The sequence below is a fragment of the Delphinapterus leucas genome, chromosome 12 (assembly GCF_059928025.1).
Source record: "Delphinapterus leucas isolate spDelLeu-1000000601 "Yukka" chromosome 12, BTC_Dleu_Yukka2, whole genome shotgun sequence".
In the NCBI taxonomy this organism is placed as follows: Eukaryota; Metazoa; Chordata; class Mammalia; order Artiodactyla; family Monodontidae; genus Delphinapterus; species Delphinapterus leucas.
In genome coordinates, this window is record NC_143140.1 from 75,237,561 (window position 1) to 75,258,363 (window position 20,803).

The 20,803-nt window shown below is 42.3% G+C and overlaps 1 protein-coding gene across 5 annotated transcripts in view; it reads left to right on the forward strand.

Annotated features, from left to right (window-relative positions):
* Nucleotides 1–20,803, forward strand: part of AIG1 (androgen induced 1) — a 233,977-nt gene that overhangs the window by 173,839 nt on the left and 39,335 nt on the right. For 2 of the 5 annotated variants that reach the window (XM_022558130.3, XM_022558116.2), the window contains one exon: nucleotides 18,467–18,582. The exons of the other annotated variants lie outside the window; for them this stretch is intronic. In XM_022558130.3, coding sequence (XP_022413838.2) covers nucleotides 18,467–18,582 — 116 coding nt within the window. The remainder of the gene's footprint in view (nucleotides 1–18,466; nucleotides 18,583–20,803) is intronic. 5 annotated transcript variants of the gene reach the window in all.

Sequence of the window (20,803 nt, forward strand, 5' to 3'; positions counted from 1 at the left end):
CTGCCCTGTTTTATCTCATCATATTTTCAAGCTGCAAAACAAAAAGAGAAGCAGAGGTAGGGAAACTAAGGAAATTCTGGGAATCCATGGCCTTCAAATAGAGGACACTGCTGCCAGGAATCACATTAACTTACTACTTGATTATATATGGGTTTCAAGAAACAGGATTCTTGGGCTTCCCTTCCCTGGTGGCGCAGAGGTTGAGAGTCTGCCTGCCGATGCAGGGGACACGGGTTCCTGCCCCGGTCCGGGAAGATCCCACATGCCGCGGAGCGGCTGGGCCCGTGAGCCATGGCCGCTGAGCCTGCGCGTCCAGAGCCTGTGCTCCGCAACGGGAAAGGCCACAACAGTGAGAGGCCCGCATACCGCAAAAAAAAAAAAAAAGAAATAGGATTCTTAAGGATTTCTAGAATGAAGGAAGGGATTTTACACAGGATTAAACAAAGATAGAGGCAGCCAATATACATCAAACAGAACTACAAACTGAGGACTTTTTTTTCCCAAAGGTTTACAATCTAGCAAGTGGAAGATCTTAGAAAGACATATAACAATTATGCTGTCCACTCGTTTCCCAGAGGGCCAATCCAGGGATAGAAAATGAGAGTTATGCAATTTACACTTTTCTGCCTAAACATTGTGGTCAATTTTTCAGAAGTTTTCAATGTGCATTGTTACTGCAATCCTTTCTAATATTCTCCCCTTTACATTCCTCCTCAAATAAATCTGCTTAGCCATCCTGAAATATTATACACAAAATTAAAAAAAGAGATAAACAGGGGAATACTAATCCAGTTGGCAAGCAAAAGCCACAGGGAATATTTGTTAGGACATTTAGGTCCCAGAGGATCGACTTGAAAATTTGAAACCTAAAACACCATGACCCTTGGCCATGACTGTGTACAAGGGAAATCACACTAGTAACTCTCCTGCACTTGGCCCAACTGTCTTTGACGTTTCTGTTTGTAAAGTCAGTGTTACTTATGGTGACCAGGCATTTTTAAGTGGTCCTCTAGCCAAGGCTCTACAACTTTTATTTGATACATTTTCCTTTTCCTTTTCCTTTTCTGTGTCTTGGTATTTTACTGGGTTTTCTTTCTTACTTGTCACTTACTTAAGCTTCTCCCTCCCCCTCACTCTATTTTATTTCTGGTATCTGGAACTTGCTCATTTGCCCTTTCTCCGGTTCATCTTCTCAGCTTATACTATAAGCTGTGTCTTGTTTCTTCGTATTTCTTTTTTCTTGTAAATGCTATATTCTAATATTTTCCTATACGTATGCCACATTCTCTTCAGTGTATCCTTTTAAACATTTAAATGAAGTTAACTTTAAGATGTGCAAATTAAAGAACATTTGAAAAAATAGAAAAATGTAGAAACAAGAAAGAAGACCCCTCATTGTTCTTCAGACAAAGGAAGTCACTGTTAACACTAGAATGTGTTCTTTTTAGACTATTTTACACAGAAGACTTTTTAAAAGTATGTTTGATAGTATAAGTGGTCTTTGATGTCTAAATATGATAATGTTAAGTGTTTTTCTTAATATGTTTTAATGGCTACAAAATTGAGTGGATTATCTTAGTTTAAAAAACGTTTCCTCATTGTAGATCATTAAGATAATTTTTAATTATTTTACTATTGTAAATAGTGTTAGGGAAAGTATCTTTGTTTACTAAGCCAAGGAAGGGTGTATTTTTATTTTGTGTTTATTTGTTTTATTTAGGGTGATTATTATTTCTTTAGCATAGATCCCAGAAGTTCAATTACAGTCTTTGGGAAAGGGTTTGGAGGCCTTGATAATAAGGTCAATTTGCTTTCAAAACAGTATTTGCAATGTACTCTGGCGTTCATGAGTGTGTGTTTTTCACCTCATTCCTGCAACTTTAAGTGTTCTCCTTTTAAAAGAAAGGTTTGCTAATATAATATGTGAAAATGGCTTTTCTCTTGAATGAAACTGCTTATTAGTAAGGGTGCATACATTTCCATGAATTTGTTTATTATTAGCCCTTATTCATTAGGTCTTTCACCCCTTCTTTCCCCTTCCATCACCTCGTGCCCACATGCTAATTTCCTATGCTTATCCTTAGTCCCTTCTGCTCGCTTTTTAACCCCCAAAGTTAATTTTGTAATTCTCTTTTGTCTCATGTCCAGTAACTTGTGGGGCAGTGGGACCCAAACTGCATTTTAAGAGCATTTCTGTGAGTTGTTCTCAGCAGGTGTCTTCAAGGCCCCAAGTTCTTTTTTTGTCCCCCACTGTGAAAAACTGATTGGCAGCTGGTGACGCGCAGGGCACTGGTGCTTGGCACTCACAGGAAGCCTTGCAGGAGGTGCCCAGAGTCACAGTGGAGGAAGTGCGGCCAAGCCAGCACAAGGTGGGGGACCAGATGTCGCCCGATTATGTTCCATTGAAATCCAAACAAGGCCCCAGATTCAGGATCATTTCCTTGAGACTCCCCAGTTGGAAACTGGCACCGATTCAGAACCTCACAACAGCTGGTCTCCCCATGCTAGGATTTATGTGCCTTGCAGAAACTTTACCTGTGTGTTATCGATTGATTTCTGTAAAGCAATCAAACAGTGTCTCGAAGACCCAAAGCGTACTGCTCTCTGTCGAAAATAAAAAGAGCCCGTATGTCACTGAACACGCGAGCAGTCTTATTACAGGCTTGGGAACGCTGAGAAGGATGCGTTGTCCTTGTTATTTATGCCACCCATATTAACCTTGAGGCTGTATCCTGACACTTGCAGCTTGGCAATGACAATGCTCCACTCTTGTTAGGAGACTAAACCCACCCTTTGGAAATAAATTCTATTATAAGCTTTCAGGGGACACCAGCAGATGAGAAATCGTGCTTATGTTTCTCATCATCCAGTTCATGCTGGGAAATCTGAGAATCTTTCCAAAATCTCCTTACTTGTTATCGTCCAGGTCATTTGCATCTATGCCGTCCACTTTCCTGCTCCCAAGGAAGGTGAACCGGAAGCCTGACAATGTCCTTTTCTGAAGATCAAGGAGGAAAAGCAAACAGAAACCGTCACCCCCAAAGATATTGTAGTTGCTTGTGCTGAGCAGCAGAGGAAGGTTTTAATTTGAAAACAAAACAAGTATTTTTAAGAAAAACTAGAACAAAGAATAGTGAAAGTACATCAATTTATCTAATATTTAGCTAAATACGTATTCCTGACCTAGATCCAGGAACTCTATTTTAAGCATCGCCTTTATAAGTGGCTGCTCCTGCTCTTTCCATCACCTGATAAGGTCTGGGTGACTCTCTCTTCCTCTCTCCCTCTCCCTCTGACTGCCTGGCAGTCCTCAACCCAGATTCTCAGACCTCACAGTGAGATTCTGGAGCTAGCCCTCTCCATTAGAAACAAACAAAATAAATTGTTTCCATTCCCCAAAGGAATGTGCTAAAGCCTTTTTTCCTCTTTAACATGGATGCAATTTAAATTTGGCAAGAGCTGGACACAGTATACCTCACTCTGAGGAGAAAGCCTTGTGAGAGAGACCCTTACAGAAAGACCCCTTCATCCTCCCTGTGAACTGTCAGTGACAGAAAGTAAGCAGGTCATGCCCTCAGCATCCACAGGGTTTCTGCAGAATCCTCACCCATTCCCTCATTCCACAAAAATGTCTTCAGTACCTACTATCTGAAAACCCTGTGTGCATGTTCCTCCCCGGCTGTTCCCGCAAGGCTGTGAAGTCAGAGCTTCTTACAGTGTGCATTTCGTTCCTTTCATCTCTTACCACACCAGGGGGGCCCAAATATCGTTCAGTGACATTTCTCTTCATTACTCTGATTCAGAATCCTGCTTGTCTGTAACGTGCTCCGTAGGTGAGGAATTAAAGGGAAATAAGGATAAGACACGGCCCATTCATGGCAGGCATTAAAGGGAAATCACCTGAGATGATCTGTCAGAAATTGATCAAAGACAATAATGTGATCAAGGGCCAACTCAAGCAGAACCGAAGAATATGCACATGACTCAGAAAAGCAGCCCTGGCCCTTGCCAGTGTCCTGCTTCTTTCTCCTTCCCTTCCCTGTTCCTCATCGACGCTGGTAAAACATTTCCTGCTCAAGAATCTAACAGATTCCAACATTTTTGCTCAAACACTGGATGTCATCTTGTTTCCCCTGGACTGGGGCAATCATCTCAGAGGGTCAGACCCCAGGTCAGTTAAGGCCAGAGGAAAGGGTCCTCTGAGGTCATGTTGGAGATGGACTTATTTGTCCTTCCTTAACTCTAAAAACACTTGATATTCTTTTTTTTTTTTTTGAATAGTTATTTTTGAATTTTATTTTATTTTTTTATACAGCAGATTCTTATTAGTTATCCATTTTATACGTATTAGTGTATACGTGTCAATCCCAATCTCCCAGTTCATCCCCCCACCACCAACACCCCCCACCACTTTCCCCCCTGGTGTCCATTCGTTTGTTCTCTACATCTGTGTCTCTGTTTCTGCCCTGCAAACCGGTTCATCTGTACCATTTTTCTAGGTTCCACATATTTGCATTAATATACGATATTTGTTTTTCTAAAGACACTTGATATTCTTAACATACCCTAGCCTGTCCTAGTAATCCTTTATTCATTGATCATACTCACAAATTCACCAAAACATTTACTGAATCAGTTTATACTTTGAGTCCGTTCCACTTTCATAACCCCTCCTATGGCACAGCACACAGCTTTTTATATTCCTCAGCTCACTTTATCCCTAGCCCCACTGTTCTGGGAACGGGCTGTCGTGTCCAGTTCACACAACCCATAATGGTTCTCATTTTATACCTTTTGAACAGTCTTTCTCTCATCCATTCTCCCTTCATCCTCTTCAATTCTTAAAACTGAAAAGATTCTCAAGGCTCCAAGTGAGCTCTGACCTCATCCTGCTTCTTTCTTTAGTGGCTCCCATAAAGCTTAGATTCATGACTATCAAAGTGAGAGGAGCATTAGGTCAGGGAGACATTTGGCTGGAGCAAGGGGTTGACCTGCAGACAGAAAGTGACGAACAGCCCTTAAAAGTCCACTGTCCACTAATGAGGAAGGTTCCTGGTGAAGTGTCATAAATTCCACTCATCACTATGGACACTGGGGATTTTTCTGTTCACCTAAGATATTCGCAGAATGGTGACCTGCTCCCAAGGGATCAACAAAAGCAGGTGTGGGAAAGAGTCCACAGGCTGTGTGTAAGCTTACAGAATGTATCTCTACCCTTGATTAGTCTGGAGAGGCTAAGGAAAATGTCAGGTTTCTTTGATTTGGCTGAACTATGAGTACAGTGTAGTTAATCCTGTGGATCTCGTACTGATCCGAACAAAGCTGGCCAACATATATGTCTTTGATTAATTATATTAAAATGGGGAGAATTAGGACTTGAAATACACGTTTTGGCAAATAAAGTCATTTAAAATATTGGCCTGTGTGTGCAAATAACAAGACATAAGGCCGTAAGGAAAACATAAAACTGAAGATCTTTCCTGTGATCTAGATACGGAGCGTGAAGCATTCTTCTTCCTCCAGCAACCCCTCCCAAATGCAGTGTCTCACAAGGGAATATGAGCTTTATGACAGGGGCTTCCTGGTGGTGCAGTGGTTAAGAATCCACCTGCCAATGCAGGGGACATGGGTTCGAGCCCTGGTCTGGGAAGATCCCACATGCCGCGGAGCAACTAAGCCCATGAGCCACAACTACTGAGCCTGCACTCTAGAGCCTGCGTGCCGCAACTACTGAGCCCACGTGCCACAACTACTGAAGCCCATGTGCCTAGAGCCTGTGCTCCGCAGCAAGAGAAGCCACCGCAATGAGAAGCCTGCACACTGCAACGAAGACACAACACAGCCAAAAATAAATAAATAATTTTTTTTAAAAAAAGAAGACCTTTACGACATCTGTATGACTGGCATTGTTCCTAGAGCCTCAGGTTCACAGGGACCAAAACTAAGTGGTCTAGCGTGTGCCTTATTCAGCCTTCCTCAGCGGAATACATTGTTCAATAGCTAAAGACTGATAACAAGTTTTAAAGAGCATGATGTGCCAGCTATGCCTTGGTTAATGAGAAACCCAGTTACATGTCAAGGAAGCTTATTAGTCACGCATGACCATATATAAAAGTAGCTGCCTTTATAGCCCCCAAATTAGGCGGTAGTGAGGAATTTACCATATACTGACCGGTTTCTTGTCTCCTAAAACAGTAAGTCATATGATGTCAGCGTGGTCATAGTCCTGCAGTGCAGTTGTGAGCTGTCAGGCTCCCATCATTGTAACTATTCCCTTGATGAGTTTCACACACAGAGGTTGGAGCTGGCTATGTGATGACCACGGGTGTGCACTCATGATGCTGTGATGTGCTAGTCAGGTCCCCTTTGGGGACTGAAGGACTTCCTTCCCCAGCAGCTGGGGATGCTGCCTCTTCAGCCCCTCACTGAAGGCCCTCTCCAGGAGCCACTCACCTGAACTGAGCTGTCTTGCTAAAGGTCAGGCCCCCTTCCCTGGGGCAGCCCCATTCCATCACTGGTCCATGCTTGATATAAAGACCTGGCCCACTTACCCCAATCTGGGGCAACACTGAACAGCCAGCCCAGCTTCAGAGCTCTTGGTGGGGTCAGCTAAGGCCCTTGTTGAGACTGCATCATAGACACACTTCTCCCTCTGCCGTACCACCCTTCCTTCTTTTCTCCAAACAGGCACTGATCCTCAGACACTGCCTAATAAACCTGAGTCTGCTGATTCCCATCTCAGAGTCTGCTCCACAGGGAACCTGACCTGCGGTCAACTGTTGCACACTCTTACAGATGAGGAGCCTGAGGTCCAGAAAGACCCCAGTTGGCTCAAAGTTATGTAGTCAGCTACTGGTGAATGGCTTCCTGGTCCTGTCTTCTCTCCACCTCTCCACAGCGAACAGAGCCTATGTGGTCACTGGAGTCTGGACTCAGTGCTGGCCACATAATCATCAGTGCAGCCTAAGCAAGACGAGAATGTGCAGGGAAATACTGCTTGAACAAAGACCTAGAAGGAGCACTGAACGTGATGTACTGTGCCCAGGGTAATCCGTTTCTTAGAAGCCTTCTTCCACCCAGTACCTACTGTCTGCCCACCCACACGTCGGTAACCACCAACATTGCTTTAGGTAGAAAGTGTGTCCTTTTCTGTTTGCAAAGCCAAATTAAGAGGCGACGGAGAAAAAGTTTTGAGCTTTGAGCTAAATTGCCTCTTTCTCCCTTGACTTTCCCCTGTAATCTTTGGGAGTTTGTGCTGTAAAGGTTCCTTCTGACAGTATTACCTTATGTCATGGAATCACTGTGAAAAAGAGCTAAGTTACAGCTACTTCTATATGTGTTGAATAGTGCTTCTGCAAAAGCTTGAATTTAATTTAATAGATAATAGAGATGAACTTCAAGATTAAAACTGAAATCTTCCCCATTCCTTAAGTTTGTTGGTATGTCTGTGTGTGTGCATTTGTGTATGTATACGTATGGGTGTGTGTACGTGTGTGTTTGCATGGGTATATGTGGGTTTATGCGTGTGTGAATGTATGGGTGTGTGTTTGCATGGATGTGGGGGGGGTATATGCGTGGATATGTTTGCGTGGATATGTGTGCGTTTGCACTGTGTATGTGTGTGTATGCATGCACGTGTATGCATGGATGTGTTTGCATGTGTGTATGTATGGGTGTGTTTGCATGGATGTGTTTGCATATGCCTTATGGTGTATGCATATGTGTGTTTGCGTGTGTGTGTGTGTGTGCACATGCACATTCTCTATTAACATGATGCCATTGGCAGGGTGCATGTCACTCTCTGGAGACTCACGGCTCTCTGCTTTCGATTACACTCAGTCTAGTCCAAAACTCCTCTGAACTAACCCTAATCAACTTGGAAGCCACCAGTCTCAGGCATGAGGCCGTCAAATGTGAGTGTTTGCAGATGTCAGTGAAGACGGCAGGAATCCAGGAGGACAGATCAAGGCTTAGTCACTGAAAAATGCATGCCAGTGCATCGTAGCTCCAGAGCACCCTCGCAGCCATAAGAAAAATGTGTCGTGACAATAAATCAATAACCTCTTGGAGATGATTCTTTTCTGAAATATCCCTGATTAATTATGCCAACGCACACTTGGCCACAGTACTTTGCTCCAGCATTAACTTAATGCTTTTTGCGTGAAGCAGGATTATAACTCGTTCTCATAAGTCAAATTTGACATTTCAAATTGGGCTTTAAAGGTTTGGGTTATAGATTTTATAACATCTTCATGTCAAACATAATTGCTCTTATTGCTGCAATCAATAAACGTTTGCCAATCAATCAGAATAACATTTATTTTATCATAAACAAGGCTAAATTAAAACCATTTGAAATCATTGTATTTGAAGACTCAGTGAAGAAGGTTCTTTAGGACCATGGAAATCTGCTTGTGTGCTGTGGCGGGGAAATTACCAAAGTTGATGGAAATGTGTTACTATTCTCTCACTTCAAAAGAATGAATGCCTCTCTACATTTTGTGAACATGTAGCTTTATTTGGGGGACTTAGTCCCAGATGAATATGGTTTGGGGCAAAGTAGTCCCCTTCCTTTCTGTAATAGAAAATTATAATTTTTGTACCTTCAAGATGAAGGTACTTTTTAAGTTATTTATATACAGCATCCAGGAACTTATTTTTTTATTCATCTTAAATTGCCAGGTTTTTTTTTTTTTTAAATAGTAAAACTAATGGAAAATAGGGTTTACCTAAGAGAAAGTCATACTATCATGGTCCTTGAACAAAGGTTTGTTGAGACCCTGTTAAGTTGCCTGCACGGAGAAGAGAGCTGAGTGTACAGCGGTCAGTAAAGCTTGTTTCTTCTCCCTAAAGAAGTGTTCCCCACGCCTCGGGGTCCCCTTCCTTGGTGTTCACTGTAGCATTATGTGGCATCTTAATGTTCAGTATCTTCACAGCTGCATCGGCCTAGAATAGTGTCCACATCACTCCTGTTAATAACAGCCCGTTGACCAGAACTCGTCCCAACGGCCCCACCTAGCTGTGAAGGGGCAGAGATCTGTGAGGGATGATTCTCTGATGAGCAGAAAATGACCTTGCCTTAAGTGTGTACTAAAGAGAAGGTCCGAGATATCAAGGGGATTACAATCAGAGAGAGGAGCATGAGCAAAGGCATGGCCCTGGAAAGCCTCTTGGTGGAACGGTGAAGTTGCCAGTACAGAACGGTATGAGATTAGTCTAGAAAAGCAGGCTGAGTCCGATAGATAGTGAGTCTCTGAAGGCAATGCTAAGAAACTTGGATTTTGCTCTGAAGATAGCGAGAATCTTTTAGAGAAGGGAGTCAAGTGGTCAGAATAACACTCACAGTGGAGGATGCAGGTGTGCATGCATGAGTGCATTCTATGGAGCTCGAAATAATTTTTGAGAATCATATGAATAACATTACAATCCTAGTTTCTTATTTTTTCAGTTTCTTTTTTAATTTCAGAGCACTCCTGAGTTTCGTTTTTCTCTACTTGCTCCCTGAACTGGACTGTGTGCTGTAAAGTTTACTGATGACAGGAACACTTGATTAAATTTCCTTTCCCTTGCCTTCTACTGAGACTGTATCTTCCATTGCTCTTCCTTCCACCCTTCTTCAACCCACCCACTAAATGCTTTCCAAGTACTTTTAAGGAGAGTAGACCAAAGAAAAGACAAGAAACGAACACGAGTAGCATCTCAGAGAGTGCCTGTCTGTGTCAGCGGATTGGGGTTATTCTTATTCCTGCCGCTTTGCCTACCTGAGGCCCTTAGTACCCATGGGACTTATCCCCAAACATGAGCACAAAGCCTGGTCTGACAGTCTGCCTTTTAAACTTGGGTGCAGAGGCCACTCATCTCCCAGCCCCTGAGTCCCCCTGAGGTGAATGGCTGGGTGAGGGAAGGGCCAGGCTCCTTCTCGCAGGCACAGCCATGAGACCAAGAGCCTCCCTTCCCTGTACCCGTTCTTCCATTGACTGTTCCCAGTCCTTACGTCTTCCCAAGGGCTTCACAGGTCATAGAGCATCACCGTTAAAGGATAAGCTCAGAAGCCAAATTGCCCAAGTCTAAGCCCAAACCCACCACCTTCCAGTTGGTAACCTCAAGCAACTTCTCAACTCTGTGCCTCAGTTTTTGTAAAACAGAATTGATGTTAACATATGCCTCAGAGGAGCAATGTGAGATGTAAATGACTTTAATCCGCGTAGAGGACTGGCATGCAGTAGATATTAGATGACATTATTGAGCACTTTGTCTTAAGTGAGAAATATCCCAAAATAACTTAAATTATTTTTTGTATATACTGTACAAGCCACTTTTACTATAGAATCTCATACAATCATCATGCAGCCCTAATGAATTTGGTCTTTTCTGAGCTGAGAGACTCCAAGTTTGTATTAGCCTAATTGAAATGCATTCCCAAGAACAGCCAGCCGTCTGTTGGGGCAAGGATCTTTGTCTGCTCTGTTCTGGGATATATTTAAATACCTGAAATCGTGAGTGGCACATGGCAGAAATACAGTCAGCGTTTACTGAATGAATGAACAAACAGGCAAGCTTGGGGAGCAGTGTGTGTCACAGTAGAAACACAGATTTGTGGTCTGGTAGATCTGAGGTCTGAGGCTGGCTGCCCCGTTTACTAGTTCTACATGACCTCTGACAAGTTAATCCCTCTGTTCCTCCATTTCTTCATTTATAAAATGAAGGTGAAAATACCAATTTCAGGGCTTCCCTGGTGGCGCAGTGGTTGAGAGTCCATCTGCCGATGCAGCAGACATGGGTTTGTGCCCCGGTCCGGGAGGATCCCACATGCCGCAGAGCGGCTGGGCCCGTGAGCTATGGCCGCTGAGCCTGCGCGTCCGGAGCCTGTGCTCCGCAGCAGGAGAGGCCACAACAGTGAGAGGCCCGCGTACCGCAAAAAAACAAACAAACAAACAAACAAACAATTTCATTAGAGTTGCTCTAAGAATTAAACATGATGCTGGTGCAAAATGTTTAGCATAAAACTGAGCTTGTTTTAGTAGCTCAGGAAATGGTAGCCATTCTTATCACTGTGTATTTCTGCACATAAATGAATGACGGGGAAAGCAACATACGACACAGAGGGATGAATGAAGTGATTACCGTGTTTACTTGTCATATATATGCTTTGCCAGAATTAAGACTAGCTTTCTTTTTTAACCTTTCCCCTATGCTGTTTTCAGTATTATGGTAATTATTAAAGTAAAAGAGAAAAGAGTAGAAACGGGGAAATTGTAGGTAAGCAGGCTGAGGAGAGGTAGGGGAGAGGGGATGCTGAGGAAGACCTAGAAGAAAGTCATGGAGAGAATCAAGTCCGTTTCTTGAGGAAAGAGCGAGAAGGAAGGAAAGGAGGAAGGAGAGAGGAGCATGTCGGTAGATAAATCTCTCCTCTCTGCAGTCCGTCCTCCACCCAGCCTCCAGCTTGCTCTTTCTACTATTAATACCCAAATATGTTTCTCCTGTGTCTGTATACCTTCAACTCTATGGAGGAGTTTAAGCCTATAGAGCTAGCTCTGCTTCTTACAGGGCAAAGTCCATATACAAGTCTTCCACATTATGGCTTCTGCCTACCTCACCTATGCAGACTTAAGTCTTCATGCTCTTTCATGTCCTACAACGGTGACAGTCCCTCGGTGGTCTGTACTGTGCTCCACACACTATTTCTTCTTCTTGGCCTTGTGAATGAACTTCTTCCTTACCCTTTCTTCTGCTTGTGAAGCCCTAGTCACACATAAAAACCCGGTTGAAATGTCTCCTGCTGCATGAATCCTTCCCTCAACCCGCCCTAGCAGACCAGATCACTCTGACCATTGCACTGTTGCGAGTCTGCACGTCTGAATGCATCTCATCATATTATAATCACTTGATCATCTGAGGGCAGTAATTCGAGGTGCTCTTCTGTGAGAACCCCAAACGCTAATTGTGAAATGTTCACGGAAGAAGTGAATATTAGGTCATTTTCAAGTCACTGTTACCTTTTAAGGTACAACATGGGTTAATTCTGGACTCACATTCACAAAAAGAAGAATTCCTTTTGTTGGCCCACAGACTGCTGGGCTGAAAAGAAGGCACCACTCTGGAGCCCCCCAGTAATGCCACAGACGCTTGGCACCTTGTGGATACCTTCATTAGGAAGATTCAGGGAGAGATATTAACTTCTCTCAAGTCATATTAAAAATGCTTTTTAAATGCAAAAATAACAGCCCAGTAAAATGGTGCCACTGTCTTAGCGTAATTGTTTCTGTAATGCATCATTTGCTCTTAATTGCAAGGATATGCATGGCTTGGTTTAATGCGTGGCACTATTTTGTTTATTTGGCCTAATTATTAAAACCATATCCTAAGAGCTGTCGGGGCTAATGTTAGAACTGGATGAGTCCATAAAGCATTCTGGAAATGCCTGGAACATATTGGCGCTTAATAAATATTGGTTCCACCTGAATCTGAGTTTCTGCCCCTGGGTCACTTTTCTAACGTCATTCTGAGACGCCCGTGTAAGCGCATCTCAGACAGATTTGACAGCCGGCAGGAATGGGTATCCAACACCACACAGGAAAGGCACAATTTAAAAAGCTCTGGCAGTTTCTGGGGAGATTCTGTGTCATATTGTACCGGCATCACCACATTAAAACCAGCACCTCAGCCCTTAGGAGAGGGAGGCCCGTGACGTGGGAAAGTTCCATTTGACTCCTGGAGACTGGAAACTACTGAGGTTAAAACGGGCAGTTTTCTGTCACTCAAAGCACTAAAATATCCCTACTGTGAAGAGAGTGAGGGAAGGTGGCGAATCCTGAGCTGACCCATCAGTAAAATTAATAACGACAGTTTCTGGTGGCAGGATAAGACATTTGGTCAGGGTTTCAGAGTTAAAAATGTAGGTTTTTTAGAGCCTGCATCAGCTTTGTTTCCAAGCTTCCTGGGATGACATTGCCGAGTCCTCACATCCACTGACTCTGAAGTTATGCTTGTTCCAGGGGAAGCCCCACCCCAGCTCTGTGCATGCCCCACCCAACGCTGCTTTTCCCTGCGTTCATCAGACGTTTGCCTTATTTGGAGAGCCCAGAAGATTTGCAAAGCTTAGCATCAGTTAGTGTTTTGTGATTTTTTTTTTTTTTTTGCCAGTCTTTCTCATGTCACCCTTCCTATCGTTTTAGAACACATTTTGCTAACACGATGGGCTTTATCTTCAAACTTGGAAATTCCTTCTTGCTTTATTACAGCACAAAAATTTCTATTTTAATCCCCTTTTACTCTAGATGTGGTTAAGGGGTGGGGGGGAGCAAAGGAACAAAATATTCATGTTACAATATGAAATTAATAAGAATTATTAATTTTACCTTTCTGTATCCTAGAGCAGTTTTCCATATTATTTTTATTTATGATATACCTGTCAATTGTTAGGACATCATAAGGACTCTCCCTCACCGCATCCTCCCCAGCAAGTCTGGTCACACCTCTAGCCCTGCCTGCAGGCAAGTACCCACAAGAATGCAGGTGCTCTGAACGTGTACACACACACACGCACACAGCCATCCTTCAACTTTTTATTTACGATCAAAAGTTGTTGTAGGATAGGGGCTTCCCTGGTGGCACAATGGTTGAGAGTCTGCCTGCCAATGCAGGGGACACGGGTTCGAGCCCTGGTCCGGGAAGATCCCATATGCCGCAGAGCGGCTGGGCCCGTGAGCCATGGCCGCTGAGCCTGCGCGTCCAGAGCCTGTGCTCCGCAGCAAGAGAGGCCGCGATAGTGAGATGCCCACGCACCGCGATGAAGAGTGGCCCCCGCTTGCCACAACTGCAGAAAGCCCTCGCGCGGAAACGAAGACCCAACACAGACATAAATAAATAAAAATTAAAAAATAAAAAGGTGTCATAGGATATAAGAAAAACTAGATATCCTGACAACCATAAAGGCAAGAACTGTGCTCTACCGTCGTGGGGACCACCATGAGCACTACTCCACTGGAAGCCAGTTAAACCAAATGCCGCAGCACAGGCTCCGGACGCGCAGGCTCAGCGGCCATGGCTCACGGGCCCAGCCGCTCCGCGGCACGTGGGATCTTCCCGGACCGGGGCACGAACCCGCATCCCCTGCATCGGCAGGCGGACTGTGAACCACTGCGCCACCAGGGAAGACCTAATCTCATTTTTAAGGAGCTCACCCGGCGATTTGAGGCATCCATTACTTTGAGGACATTCCCAGAGGTCTGCCTGTACTCTACAGATGCAAATAAGTGGATATGGGGTTGCCAGCTCTCTCATTATCCAGGTAGGCAGGGGCTGGTCTGGCACACCTCATGTTCAAAAGCTGCTTTTGCTTCCAAGGAAGAAACAATCCTTTTTGTCTTTTTTTTTTAATTCATTTTTATTGGCAAATAGTTGATTTACAATGTTGTGTTAGTTTCTGCTGTACAGAAAAGTGAGTCAGTTATACATATACATATATGAACTCTTTTTTAGATTGTATTCCTGTATAGATCATTACAGGATATTGAATAGAGTTCCCTGGGCTATACAGTAGGTCCTTATTAGTTATCTATTTAATATATAGTAGTGTGTATGTGTCAATCCCAATCTCCCAATTTATCCCTGCCCCGCTTCCCCCTTGGTAACCATAAGTTTGTTCTCTACATCTGTGACTCTATTTCTGTTTTGTAAATAGGTTCATTTGTGCCATTTTTTTAGATTCCACATATAAGCGATATCGTACAATATTTGTCTTTCTCTGTCTGACTTATTTCACTCAGTATGACAATCTCTAGGCCCATCCATGAGGCTGCAAATGGCATTATTTTGTTCTTTTTTATGGCTGAGTAATATTCCATTGTATATATGTACCACATCTTCTTTATCCATTCCTCTGTTGATGGACATTTAGGTTGCTTCCATGTCCTGGCTCTTCAAAAGATACATGTATCCCACTGTTCACTGAAACAGTTTTTAATCTTTGTTCATATGGTATGGTAGCAGTACTCTTCTATTTAAAAAAAAAAAAAATACTTTGGAGAGAAGGAGAAAGACCAGAGAAATGGCAGGTGAACAGAGTCCTCAAATCTTGTCTAATATTTTTTGTGTTGTACACTCTGACTGCAGCTCTGATGCTAGAGCTCTAAAGTAATCTGGAGTGCTCCCATAATTCATTCGCTCCACTTGCCTGAATCTGTACGGTCACACAGCATATATTTTTATCCTTCTATTTATTCCACGGCAGAGTTTATTATAAAACTTCCCTTTAGTTTATAGGCTACTGAATGCCATCACAGATAATGAAAATATTTTTCCCCATAGCAAGTCCAGATCCTTCTTGTGTCATGTAAATTCATTTCTTTAATCTTGTTAAATACCATTAAGTTCCTCCATCAATACCTAAACTTCCTACTCATCTGTCTTTCCATTTTTCTGGCAAAAGAACACCTGTTCATAAATCAAATAATTTAGCATTTAGAAGGTACAGCTACAATTTACAGATAATCTGTTCCGGTGCATAGGTGTGTCTCTCATTGTATGTGAGATAATTTATGTGGTACAGGCGCCTGGCATTAAATACTATTGAATCACCTGGTGAAACGGTAGTTCTCCCTCAATTATCTTTCAGTCCTTCTGATTTCATTTAGAAGAGTCTGTATTGCATTCTAGTATGTCTTTAATGCCCCTCTAATACTGACTAACATCCCTATTTAGCAGGCCTCAGAATCAAACAGGCAAACATGTCTATCAAACATTTATTAAGATCAGTTAGTTTTCATTGTATTTGTTTTTGTGGTTATCTTTCTTAATGTGTTCCATTTATAAGAGTTTATAAATCTCATAAGTTTTCCTTTAAATATATTTAAGAAAAAATGTGAATTGACTAAGAAAATAATTTTTGTTTTAAAACTCAAGTAGCATGAGACAGGACTGCGTTAGGACTTTTGACTTTAGTAGGCACTTTGCATTTGTGGGTCCCTTCCTCCATATAATATTATTCAGAATGCTATATGCCACAGGAAAGAACTCATTTAGTAAAATACGTTTTTCACAGTGAAAATCTTTTTATTTTGAGGCTCAACCAAAAAATAGTTCTTGTCTGTTGAGAGACATCGTAAGTGATCTTCAGTCATGCACTCCCACAGGTTTTTTGAGTCAAAGATTATTTAACTCTGGTATCTTCTAAAGATATGATTCTAATATAGAAAGCAGAGCATGGAATTTGGAGACAGACGGAATTGGTCTTGAACCCTCTCCAGACTTAATAGCTTTGTGATCTTGGTCAAGACAATTACCTTTTATGAGTCCTTATTATCTCATCTGCAGGATGGAGTTGGTAACTCCCACTTAAGATATGGTTTTGAAGATTAAATTATCTCCACCAATATTCATTGAGCCCCTCCTATGTGCCAGGCTCTTTTTTAAGTGCTACAAATACCACAGTGAACAAAACATAAGCTTACCATTCTTGTCCAGCTGATGGTCTTACATGGAGTTGAATATTTCCTTGCTGGTTCTTAAGTCATTGAAGCAGAGCGTTGCCTGGGAGTGGATTAGAACTGAATTTCGTGTACTCCTAGTTCTAAAATAATTATCCCTCTTGCTGCTACAGATTTTGAGTCACAATTAGCTACCAAAGGTTACTTAGAGATCCAGCAAGGCCTTTTGTAGACATTTTTACCGATTTTTTTTTTTTTTTTTTTAGTTCATAAAACTTCAGCTACCTTCAGGGAAACATATTCGCTATAAATATTTTGCACTATTTTTACCTTTGTTAATATATACTGTTTATCAGTAAACATAATTTGCATTATAAATTTTTAGAAAGGCAGATACACATTCTTCAGTGCCTGTAAATTCTTGATGATAAACTGTTACCCTCATATAACATTTGCTGCTGGCCAGACTGACATAGGCACAGCTAGCCACCAAAAGATCTCTTGTCCTCACTTATGGAACAAGTAGCTCCTTTTTAGTGGTGATGATGCCAGAAATGGAGTGATCTGGAGAGATTTTTTTTTTTTTGCCTGGCATCACCAAAGCACATCCTAAGCTTTCCAGGTATGACATCTGATGATCAGCAAGTAGGCTAGGTAAAATAAAGTTAACTGGATAAGAATATTCAGGCTAGTTATTTGAACTTATATAACTTTATAGAAAAATGAGTGAATTTTTACTCAGTTTGGAGCAATGGAGGAACAGGTAGAGCTTAGATATTTTTTAATATTAATGGGTCAAAAATAACATCATCATTCTACAACCCACACAGGCTATTAAGAGTCAGCATTATCTTCAGTGTAAACGTTTCACTTGCAGGTGTTTTTCTTCTACAATTGATTCGATAAGTCTTGGCCTTAGGGCTAACCATATATTTGCATTTTACATGAATGCACTATTGTAAAACGGTTGTTGGCATCTCAAATTGTTGCTGAAATTCCAGGCCAATGTTATCTGAGGTGACTAGATTATAGTGAAAAAACCCAATAAAATAGATCTTTAAAATACATACTGTCTCTGTTTTAACACACATGTACATTTTGTGTGGTTCCCTTCAGAGCTAATTATACTGTTTTAAAACAATAACAGAGGGCTTCCCTGGTGGCGCAGTGGTTGAGAGTCCGCCTGCCGATGCAGGGGACGCGGGTTTGTGTCCCGGTCCGGGAAGATCCCACATGCCGCGGAGCGGCTGGGCCCGTGAGCCATGGCCACTGAGCCTGCGCGTCCGGAGCCTGTGCTCCGCAACGGGAGAGGCCACAACAGTGAGAGGCCCGCGTACCGCAAAAAACAAAAAAAAAGAATCAGTTAAATAAATGTTGGTCAGGGAATTCCCTGGCGGTCCAGTGATTAGGACCCGGCACTTTCACCGCTGGGGCCCAGGTCCAACCCCTGGTCAGGGAACTAAGATCCCACAAGCTGCTCGGCCAAAAATAAATAAATAAGTAAGTAAATAAATAAGTAAGTAAATGTTGGTACATCTATAAAATGGAGTTTTAAGCAGCTCTGGTCAGCGTTTATATTCTAGAAGTATTTCTATAATTGCATATCAAAAAGTCTCATGCTATAATCCCAAACAAAACTGCATGCACAGTATGATCTTAACTTCTTAGCTGTGTATAAATAATATGCACAAAGAGTGAGGGAAAAGAATGTGTAGCAAAATATTAACAGTCGTAATTTTTATTCCTTTCTTATGTTCCAACTTTTTTTCCCTATATACCTTTCTATAATTTCTATAATTTCCTGTAACGGGCATAAAGAAAATACAATTTTAAACATTAAGATATAGAAGAAAAAGAAGGGGAGCAATTGATAGACTGCGTGTTTTCACGTCCATGCCACCTCCTAGGTGAGCCGTATACTGCTCTCTGCTGTGGCACTTTTGATGGAAATTTACACTATCCATTCTCCTACTGAAGACAAATAGCTAATTAGGGGTGATGATAAGAACCTGTGCCACCTGGTCTCTGTTCTTTTTCAGCACACGACGGTTTTGCCCTTTATATTAATTGAGATGAGGACATCACACCATGCGTATCCCAGCAGGAGCAGCGGACTGGCCGCCATATGTACCTTCTCTGTTGGCTATATATTATGGTAAGGACAGTGCCTGCTGGGCTTTCTTATTGTATTAGATTTTGCACTGCTAAATTTGGGCACATATTTCATTATGGATATAATCACTAACAGATTCACACTGCGTGCCTCATTTGGTCCAAGACCTGGGCTTTGTCTCATTTCCCCAGATGCTTATATTTTTAGAAAGTATATGCCAAACCTCACACAACAGGAATTTGTTGAACAATTCCATGTAAGCAGTGGTTCTTCCAAGGCTACATTTTTCAACTCTTTTTCAAACTAAATGTTTTTCTTGGACATCAGTTTTATTGCTTAAGGGCTTTTTTGCTTGGGATTTTTTGTTGTTGTTGCTTTTTTTGGGAGTGAGGGAGTTGCAGCAAATGCAAATGAGGACAGAAGAAATGACCTCTTAGAGGAGTGACTTCTATCCTCTAAGTGAAAATGTACATTTTCCTGAGTCAGTTTAAAACCTTTCCCAGAATTCGCTATTACATATAGCATGCATTTAATGGTTTTGTTTTGAAAAATTGGGGTAAATAAATAGCAGGAAATCTCTACTTTGTCTGTTGGGCATGAATAAGCCCCAAGTGTGAGGTGCCAAATTTATCTGATAAAAGAATTTTTGCCTGTTGAGTTTACTTCACTTTAATTTCAGTTCTAACCATGTTTTAACATTTCAGAATTATTTATCTTAAGATAATTTCTTATTTCTCTGTATAATTCCAAGTGCTCTTTGATATATTAGCATACACAGAAAAGGTCTCTCCCCTCAGCATTTCCGCCTCTTGGGACTCTCTTGTCCTGAGTTCTGGGTCACCATCACCTCCTTTAAGTCTTTAGGACTGAATCACGTTCTTCCAAACCCAGGACTGCACTTAATCCCACCAAAATCCTGGAGCACTTTGGGAGGTCCAGTCCCTGTGGAGCGTTTTGCTCCAGCCAGTCCAGAGATATAAAATAAAGGTCAGTACAGTACTTCACATACTTTGCCTGAATGATCACATAATGCTCCAAATCTGAACAAAAAGGGAATTCGCTTTTAGGAAGCCACGCCCTGTGGCTGGATCTAAGGGGACATCCAGGCTACAGACCCCAGAACAAACATGCGGTCATGTTCAATTCCATCTGCCACTTCATTGATGAGTCACCGACTGTTCACGAGGACTGGGGAACGTTTGTTTTCCTAGTGACTTTTTAGATTTTTTTTTCTACCCAAAACATTAAGTATTGGCTTTCTCTGAAAGAAAAAATTCAAATGATCTGGGCTCACAGGTGAAGTGTGACTGTGAAATTATATCTTAAAAATGAATTCATGTGCTTTATACATAAGAACTTGATGTTCAAATGACTCTTATCTTTCAGAAGAGTCAGGTAGGAAAGCTAACAGTTATTCCAGGGTTGCTACGATGTTTACAACACGTCTGGAACTGCCTATAGATTTAGTTTAAAAATCAAATGCCCAGGCTTCCCTGGTGGCGCAGTGGTTAAGAATCCGCCTGCCAATGCAGGGGACACAGGTTCAAGCCCTCGTCCAGGAAGACCCCATATGCCGCGGAGCAACTAAGCCCATGCACCACGACTACTGAGCCTGCGCTCTAGAGCCGGCGAGCCACAATTACTGAGCCCGGTGCCACAACTACTAAAGCCCGCAAACCTAGAGCCCGTGCTCCGCAACAGGAGTAGCCCCCGCTCTCCGCAACTAGAGAAAGCCCACGCGCAGCAACGAAGACCCAACGCAGCCAAAAATAATAAATAAATAATAAATTTTGAAAGTAAAAATAAAATGCCCTTCCCACCTCTCCCCGCAAAACACAGTCTCATTACTTTGCACTCATATTCACTTACCTGTGGGAAGGGAGGACGTTTACTCTGGGAACTCTGGGTGTATTTCTGTGAATTCATTTATATGCCATTAAATTATCTGAATCTTGTAGAGCCCCAGAGATTTTAGGAACTACATACTTTCTGATGGCTTTTCTTCCACTGTGGGTGCAATCAGTCCACATTCCAAAGAGACACGTGGGAAATACCACATAGTCTTCATTGTAGACCCCCAAGATCCCTCATTAAAATGAAGCATTACTCACGCTTTCTGTGCCAAGGGCAGCCTGCCAGCTCTGCACCCTCCCTGAGCAAACCAGTGCTTGTTTGGACACGTATCTGCATTAACCAGCGAATTCTCCCAGCTATGTTCTGAGAAAGCTTTCAAAGTAGACTTTTTCCTTTGGTGTTCTGCCCT